The sequence below is a fragment of the Scyliorhinus torazame genome, chromosome 5 (genome assembly GCF_047496885.1).
Source record: "Scyliorhinus torazame isolate Kashiwa2021f chromosome 5, sScyTor2.1, whole genome shotgun sequence".
Classification (NCBI taxonomy): domain Eukaryota; kingdom Metazoa; phylum Chordata; class Chondrichthyes; order Carcharhiniformes; family Scyliorhinidae; genus Scyliorhinus; species Scyliorhinus torazame.
Window position 1 is genome coordinate 164,097,223 of NC_092711.1, and position 9,285 is coordinate 164,106,507.

The window sequence follows — 9,285 nt, forward strand, 5'->3', positions numbered from 1 at the left end:
GGGGATTTGGAACATGGCAAAGAGCAGGAGTAACACAATTGAGAGATCTGTTTGTAGATGGGACGTTTGCAAGTCTGGGAGCGCTGACCGAAAAATATGGGTTGCCCCAAGGGAATGCATTCCGGTATATGCAACTGAGGGCTTTTGCGAGGCAACAGGTGAGGGAATTCCCGCAGCTCCCGATGCAGGAGGTGCAGGACAGAGTGATCTCAGAGACATGGGTGGGGGACGGTAAGGTATCAGACATATATAGGGAAATGAGGGACGAGGGGGAGATTATGGTAGATGAGCTGAAAGGGAAATGGGAAGAAGAGATGGGGGAGGAGATTGAGGAGGGGCTGTGGGCTGATGCCCTAAGTAGGGTAAACTCATCATCCTCGTGTGCCAGGCTAAGCCTGATATAATTTAAGGTGTTACATAGGGCGCATATGACTGGAGCACGGCTCAGTAAATTTTTTGGAGTAGAGGATAGGTGTGCGAGATGCTCGAGAAGCCCAGCGAATCACACCCACATGTTCTGGTCATGTCCGGCACTACAGGGGTTTTGGGTGGGGGTGACAAAGGTGCTTTCGAAGGTGGTGGGGGTCCAGGTCGAACCAAGCTGGGGGTTGGCTATATTCGGGGTTGCAGAAGAGCCGGGAGTGCAGGAGGCGAAAGAGGCTGATGTTTTGGCCTTTGTGTCCCTAGTAGCCCGGCGCAGGATACTGTTGATGTGGAAGGAAGCCAAGCCCCCGGGTGTGGAGACCTGGATAAATTACATGGCAGCGTTTATAAAGCTGGAACAGATTAAGTTCGTCCTAAGGGGATCGGCTCAAGGGTTCACCAGGCGGTGGCAACCGTTCATCGAATACCTCACAGAAAGATAGAGGGAATGGAAAAGAAGAAGACAGCAGCAGCAACCCGGGGGGGGGGGGGGGGGGGAGGAACCAGAGGGATTCTCAGGGATGTTAATATATAAGTATATAAGTATAATATGTACAGGTTGTTGTTATAGATAATTGTATATTGGACGGTTAAAACATATTTTTGGAGAATATTTATTTGGGACAAGGCAGTTGCCATTTAGTTTTGTTTTAGTTTTTGTTTATATATTATTTATTTCTTGTTTATAAAACTGGCCATTGTTATTTATATTGTGATATTACTGTGTAAAGGATACACAATGTACTGTGATGGTTGGCCAAAAACTTTCAATAAAATATATATTTTTTTAAAAAGTAAACCTTTTTGATTTCATAAACTTCTTTTCAAATTTACTATCCAGACAATATTGCCTTTGCCTTAATTGGTTAAAGACTTGTCTGAACTAAAGTAAATTTATTAAATGGTAAGTTGCGATGGCTGAAATCAATCAAATACAGTGACCAGCCACATGTACGTTGTGTCAGAGTGACGCTTTTCATTCCAGTCCCAGACTGGGCCCCAGGTGAGCAATGACGAACGCGCCTCCAACAATGCCCGACGCTGGGCAAAGCGCTCTATCCGCCGCACAGGCGGGCAGCCCGGGACCGCACGTCCAAGGGAGAGGGGCAGCTGCGCATGTGCAGGATAGTGCTAATCCCATTGGCCAAATTGTCCGCGTTCCATTAGTCAAAAGTTCTTGCAGCGCCACGTGACATCGCCTTTCTGGCAGCTAGCAACCAATGGAAAATATTGGAGGACCGGAAAGACTTTGGTCCTCCAGCCAATCGGAACGTGGGCTTTGTTTGAACACAGATTGATCTGCACACAGACTGAAACCTCCTTCTGTCTCCAACATGTGAGAGTAAAATACTTTATTTTCTCCCCTTTCCATTTATTTTCTTATTCTGACCTTCAATTGGTGATTTGCAGCAATTGAAGGGAAAGAAAGGGAATCAAGTCTGTATGTCAAACACATTTTTTAGGGGCAGCACGGTAGCATAGTGGTTAGCACAGTTGTTTCACAGCTCCAGGGTCCCAGGTTCAATTCAATGTCTGTGCGGAATCTGCACGTTCTCCCCGTGTCTGCGTGGGTTTCCTCCGGGTGCTCCGGTTTCCTCCCACAGTCCACCAAGATGTGCAGGTTAGGTGAATTGGCCATGCTAAATTTCCCTCAGTGTCCAAAAAGGTTGGGTGGGGTTACTGGGTTGCGGGGATAGGGTGGGGGTGTGGACTTAGGTAGGGTGCTCTTTCCAAGACCCAGTGCAGACTCAATGGGCCGAATGGCCTCCTTCTGCATTGTAAATTCTATGATTCAATGTATTTTTCCCCACACTATCCATATCCATTTGTGTTATTGATATTTAGAAATCTGTCAGTTGCGTGGCACGGTTGCCCACTGGTTAGCACTGTTGTACGGCACCAAGAACCTGAGTTCGATCCTGGCCCCGGATCACTGTCCATGTGGAGTTTGCACATTCACCTAGTGTCTTGTGGGTCTCAGATCCACACCCGAACTTGATGTGCAGCATTGGTGAATTGGCCTCGCCACACGGCCCCTTAATTAGAAAAACATAATTTATTAAACAAAGAGAAAGAAATCTATCAGTCTCTGCTTTAAACACACTCAGTGACTGAACTTCCACAGCCCTCTGGGGTAGAGAATTCCAAAGATTCACAACCCTCTGAGTAAAGAAATGTCTCCTCCGAGACCCGTATTAAGTGACTTCTCCCTTAGTTTGAAATTGTGTCCCCTGGTTCCAGACTCTCCAACCAGGGGAAACATCTCACCTGCACCCACCCTGTCTATTCCTTTATGGATTTTGTAAGTTTCAATGAAATCCCCTCTCATTCCTTGAAACTTGAGAGAAAGGAGGCCTAGTTTCCCCAATCTCTCTTCAGGGGACAGTCCTGCCAAACCTGGAACAAGTCTCGTGAAACTTTGTTGCTGTTCCTATGTGGCAATAACTTTCCTAAGGTAAGGGGAGTAAAACTGCACACATTACTCCAGCTGTGGTCTAAGCAGTTCATAATGATCGATGTCAAGGCCACCGGACGGTATTCATTGAGGCACGTTGCCTGGTTCTTCTTTGGCACCGGTATGATGGTGGTCTTCTTGAAGCAGGTGGGAATCTCAGAACGGAGTAGGGAGAGATTGAGGATGTCCGCGAACACACCTGCCAGTTGGTCCGCGCAGGATCTGGGTGCGTGGCAGGGACTCAGTCAGGACCCGCCGCTTTCCGAGGGTTCACTTTCAAGAAGGCCAATCTGACTTTGTACGCTGTGACGGTGGGCATGGGTGTGCCCAACGCTGCTGGGGCAGGTGACAAAGGTTTGTTGGTTTCCTGCTCGAAATAAACATAGAATGCATTGAGTTTGTTGGGAAGGGGTGCGCTGTTGCGAAAGATTCTACTCGGCTTTGCTTTTTAGCGCATTATGTTGTTTAAGATTTGCCACAATCGATGAGAGTCCATGATTCTAGCTCAGTCTGGACAACTCTTCTGTTGTCTCTTGGCATCCCTGTTGGCTTTGCAGAAGTCGTACCTAGATTTTTTTTGTATAGGGAGTCCTTTTGCCTGACTTGAACGCCTCAGACGTGGCCTTCTGTCGGGAGTGAATCTCCCGATTAAACCATGGGTTCTGGTTGGGTAACGTACGTACTACCTTCTTTGACACCCAATCTTCTACACACTTGCTGAGTAAGTCTGTGATGGTGCTGGCATACTCCTTTAGGTTAGCTGCCGAGTTCTTGAATATGGACCAGTCGCGCAGGAGCTCTTCTGTTGCCTCAGACCAGCATTTCTTAACCGGATTCTCCCGCTTAAGTTTCTGCTTGTACGCTGGGAGAAGGAGCGCCGTCTTGTGGTCCGATTTTCCGAAGTGCAGCCAGGGGATGGATCATCAGGCGCCCTTGATGTTTGTGTAGCAGTGGTCAAGGATGTTGGGGCCCCTGTTGGGACAGGAGATGAGTTGGTGGAATTTTGGCAGTACACTCGAGGTTGGCCTGGTTGAAGTCTCCGGCCACGATGAACAAGGCCTCCGGGTATTCTGTTTCATTGTTATTTATAGCGGTGTACAATTCATCAAGTGCCTTCTTCCCTTCCACCTGGGGTTGGATGTAGACCGCCTTGATGATGGCAGAAGTGAACTCCGTGGAAGGTAGTATGGGCGGCACTTCACAGTCGGGTATTCCAGTTCCGGGGAGCAGTAGTTCGCCAGGGTCGCCACATCCGAGCACCAGGAGTTGACGAGGAGACAAACCCCTCCACCCACTCCAGGTTCAGTCCTGGATGTGATTAACAGCAGGAATAACAGCAGAATCTAACCCATCATCACTTGTGAACCGTTTGGTGTCTCAGCATGTTGGACGACTGAGTGAATCCCTCCCCACTGTGAGAGCAGGTGAATGGCTTCTTTCCAGTGTGAACTCGCTGGTGTCTCCGCAATGTGGATGATGTTTGAAATCTCTTTGTGCAGTGAGAGCAGTTTCTCCTCAGTGTGAATGTGCTGGTGGGACATCAGTACCCGAGAGCTTTTAAACCTACTCCCACAGTCGGAGCATTTAAAGGGTCTCTCATTGCTGTGAGTGACATTATGGCTCAGCAAGTGACGACCGAGTGAATCTTTTCCCAGTCGGAGAGGTGAACGGGCTCTCCCCAGTGTGACCTCGCTCGTGTTTCATCAGGTTGGATGAGGTTCTAAACCTCTTTGTGCAGTGAGAGCAGCTGAACGGTCTCTCCTCAGAGTGAACGCGCTGGTGGGACATCAGTCGCTGAGAGCTTTTGAAACCCCTCCTGCAGTCAGAGCATTTAAAGGGCCTGCTCTTGGTGTGAGTGACATTGTGGCTACGCAGGCCGGATAATTGAGTGAATCCCATATCACACACAGAGCAGATGAACGGCTTCTCCCCGGTGTGAACTCGCTGGTGTGCCTGCAAGTTGGATAACTGAGTGAATCCCTTATCACACACGGTGCAGGTGAATGGCCTCTCTCCAGTGTGAACTCGCTGGTGGCTCTGCAGGTTGGCTAAGTGAGTGAATCCCTTATCACACACAGTGCAGGTGAATGGCCTCTCCCCAGTGTGAACTCCCTGGTGCCTCTGCAGGTTGGATAAGTGAGTGAATGCCTTATCACACACAGTGCAGGTGAATGGCCTCTCCCCGGTGTGAACTCTCTGGTGTCTCTGCAGGTGGGCTAACTGAGTGAATCCCTTCCCACAGTCGGAGCATGTGAACGGTCTCTCCCCAGTGTGAACTCGTTCGTGTCTCCGCAGGTGGCCAATGTCAGTGAATCCCTTTTCACACTGAGAGCAGATGAAAGGCCTCTCTCCAGAGTGACTGCGTTGATGCCTTGCCAGCTCGCACGGGGCTGTGAATTCCATCCCACACACAAAACAGGTGCACGGCCTCTCTACAGTGTGACTGCATTGATGCCTTTCCAGCCCGTACGGGCCTTTGACTCCCTTCCCACAATCCTCACATTTCCATGGTTTCTCCATGGTCCGGGTGATCTTGCGTCTCACCGCGTTGGACGGTCAGTTGAATCCTCGTCCACACACATAACACCTATACAGTCTTTCCCTGCTGTGAATGGTGTAGTATTTTTTCAGGCTGTGTCACTGGTTAAAGCTCTTTCCACAGTCAGTGCTCTGTAACAGTCTCACACGGCTGTGTGTGTGTGTCTCAGAGATTTTCCAGACACACTGATGTTTAAAATCTCTTGAAGCAGACAGAATAGACAAACATTTCTCCTTCTAGATTCAAAGGCCGATGATCCCAAGAATTGAGTGACTCAGTCAGTTCTTGACGGGATATTTAGTTTGAGATCTCGTCCTCAAACTCCTCTCGTTCAAATTTCCTGCAAACAGATTTTACAATAGTGATCATTGTCAGTACAGGATAGAAACTCAGAACAGACAATTCTAGTTTCTATCGAACATTCTTTCCTCTCTCTTTCTCTAAAATGCTCTAAATCTCCATCCCACAAACTCTCCCTCCATTCTCCCTCTGCTGTATCTAATATTCACCCTCCTAATTCTCCTGAAGGTGCTGATTCAGGCTGATTGACAGAGCCAAGCTCACTGCTTCCTGTCCTGGACACAGGGACCTGTAAATCTTCATGCAGGCTGCCAGACAGATATATGTCTATATTGCTGGATGAAAAATGTGTGCAATATACAGACTGTATTCACTTACTTTCCCTCCCAATTTTCCAGATGGTGCTGATCAACAAATCTAAACTCACTAAAACCTGTACAAGAGTAGAGAATCTCCAGACAAGTACATTTACTGATTAGAGATAGGAAATTCTGAGGAAGAATTTTATTTAGTCATGGAGTAGTTATGACAGGGAACTCACTATCCACAAGGGTTGTGGAAGTCGAGATGATCAATAATTTAAAATAAAATAGGATGGTTACTTGAAGAAAACAAACTTGCAGGGGAACAGGGATATCGAGGGGGAATGGGACTGACTGGATTGCTGTACAGAGAGTCAGCATTGACTTGAGTTACCAAATGGGTTCTGTCAGTGCTGCAATGAATGTATGACTGGAAATATATAATGTAGGTACAGTACTATATTACAAAACTATAAACAATAATACATGTATTTTATTGCAGAACCATCAATATTATCTATAATACATACCACATAACATTAGACATATCTCTGTCCATTATTAAATTTTTAAAAATTAATTTACGGGATGTGGCCAATGCTGGTCAGGCCAGCATTTATTGCCCATCCCCAGTTAGCCTTCCGAAGTAGTGGTGAGCTGCAGTCCTTGAGGTGTAGGTACATCCCCTGTGCTGTTTTTTTAAAAAATTTGTTTTTTATATATTTAAAGTACCCAATTCATTTTTTTTCAATTAGGGGGCAATTTTGCGTGGCCAATCCACCTACCCTGCATGTCTTTGGGTTGAGGGGGCGAAACCCACACAAACACGGGGAGAGTGTGCAAACTACACGGACAGTGACCCAGAGCTGGGATCGAACCTGGGACCTCGGTGCCGTGAGGCAGCAGCGCTAACCACTGCTCCACCATGCTGCCCTACATCCCCTGTGCTGTTAGGGAGTGAATTCCAGGATGTTGCCCCAGTGACAGTATATTTCCAAGTGAGGGTGGTGTGTAACTTGGAATCAAACCTCCAGGTGGTGGGGTTCCCAGGTATCTGCTGCTCTTGTCCTTCTAGATGGTTGTGAGTTTGGAAGGTGCTGTCTGAGGAACCTTTATGAGTTACTGCAGTGTATCTTGTAGATGGTATACACAGCTGCTACTGTTTGTCAGTGGTGGAAGGTTTGAATGTTTGTGGAAGGCGACGCAATCAATCAGGCAGCTTTGTCCTGGATAGTGTTGAGCTTCTCGAGTGTTGTTGGAGCTGCATTCATCCAGCAAAGTGGAGCGTATTCCATTACACTCCTGACTTGTGCTTGTAGATGTCTGGTAGACAAGCTTTGGGGCATCAGGTGATGTGTTACTCACCGGAGGATTCCCAGCCTTTGACGTGCCCTGGGAGCTACAGTATTAATATGGCTCGTCCAGTTCAGTTTCTGATCAATGGTAACCCCCAGGATGTTGGTTGTGGGGGATTCAGCGATGGAAATGCCACTGAATGTCAAAGGGTGTTGGTTAGATCCTCTCTTGCAGGAGATGGTCATTGCCTGGCACTTGTGTAGCACAAATGTAACTTGCCACTTATTAGGCCGAGCCTGGATATTGTCCAGGTCATACTGAATTTGGACATGGACTGCTTCATTATCTGAGGAGTTGAGAATGGTGCTGAACATTTGTGCAGTGATCCACAAACATCACCACTTCTCACCTTATGATGGAAGGGAGATCATTGATGAAGCAGCTGAAGATGGTTGGGCTGAGGAAACTGTCCTGAGGAACTCCTGCAGTGATGTCCTGGAACTGAGATGATTCACCTCCAATCACCACACCCATCTTCCTTTATGCCAGGTATGAGTCCAACTAGTGGAGAGTTATCCCCTGATTCCCATTGACTCCAGTTTAGCTAGAACCCCTTGATGCCATACTCGGTCAAATGCTGCATTGATGTCAAGGACAATTACTCTCACCTCACTTCTGGTATTCAGCTCTTTCGTCCAAGTTTCAACTAAGGCTGCAATGAGATCAGGAGCTGAGTGACCCTGGTGGAACCCAAACTGAGCATCCAGGAGCAGGTTATTGCAGAATAAGTGCTGCTTAATAGCAACTTTGATGACTCCTTCCATCACTTTGCTGATGATGGACAGTGGACCTACAGAGAAGTAATTGGCCGAGTTGGATTTGCCCTATTTACTGTCCCTTTAAATGTCAGCCATCTCCGAGGGAAACCAGCCCTTTACTTGTGAACATTAAGAAAGAGATCGTCCTTTTAGCCAGACAAATAAATGTGTCAAGCTGAGGGAGCAAAGAATGCCAATGTCTTTAAGAGAGAGAGAGACGTGGGCCAAGCTTTCCAAAGCCTGCACCCTCCCTGGATTCACTTCCTTGCCCTTCAGTTGCTGCAAGTCACCAATTGAAGGTCCGAATGAGAAAATAAATAGAAAGGAGGAGAGAAGAAAGTGTTTTACTCACAGATGTTGGAGACAGGAGTCTGTGATGCAGCTCAAGCTCATTCAGGGTTGGAGGAACAACAGCTTTGCTCGGCAGAAACCTCCATGTCCAGCTTCCGCATTGAGAAAATGGGGAGCTCTGATTGGCGGGGAAATAGAGTACTTCCGGTTCTCCAATCTTCCATTGGGCACAAGTCGGCGGTATTGAGCGCACCCTGCACATGCGCAGATTCCCCTATCCTGAGACATGCGCAGTCCTGAGTTGGTGGGAAGGGCTTCTCGCTCTGGCCGCAGTTGTCAGCCGGTTGCCTGGAAACCGTCTTGACGATGTGCAGGGGGAGAACAAACGGTGGAGGCGAGGCTCCCGTGTCCTCGCGCCGGGCGGGTGCGCTCAAATGCAGTGACGTCACTGCAGAACGGATTCATTCCTATTGGCTGATTTAGAGGACGAGCTCCTTTGTGATGTCACAATGTGGAGGTTGGACAATGAGTTCCAGACTAAAACTTCCTCCTCTGGGCAACATCTGGGAGGAAATCAATGTCTCCCCCTTTCATAAAGTCATGAGATATAGGAGCAGAATTAGACCATTTGGCCCATTGAGTCTGCTCTGCCATTCTATCAAGGCTGTGCTCATCCTGGCTTTAATTCCACCATACTGCCAGTTCTCCATTACCCTTCAACCCATTACCAATTAAAAATCTGTATTCCAAAATCTGTATTTAGCCCTTTACATAAATTGTGTGACATTCATGGAAGTTTGCCAACTGGAGCGTTATTCTCAGTTAAATTCAGCCCTCAGCTCCGTCGCTGCCTGTCATTGA

At 47.7% G+C, this 9,285-nt stretch overlaps 1 protein-coding gene across 1 annotated transcript; it reads right to left on the reverse strand.

The window, feature by feature from the left end:
- Positions 1 to 1,305: 1,305 nt before the first annotated feature.
- Positions 1,306 to 8,607, reverse strand: LOC140420397 (uncharacterized). Its single transcript, XM_072504411.1, has 2 exons — positions 8,486 to 8,607; positions 1,306 to 5,757 (listed from the first exon to the last, which is right to left on the reverse strand). Exon 2 carries the CDS (start codon positions 5,396 to 5,398, stop codon positions 4,493 to 4,495), a length of 906 nt encoding a protein of 301 aa, XP_072360512.1. The 5' UTR covers positions 5,399 to 5,757; positions 8,486 to 8,607; the 3' UTR covers positions 1,306 to 4,492.
- Positions 8,608 to 9,285: the final 678 nt, after the last annotated feature.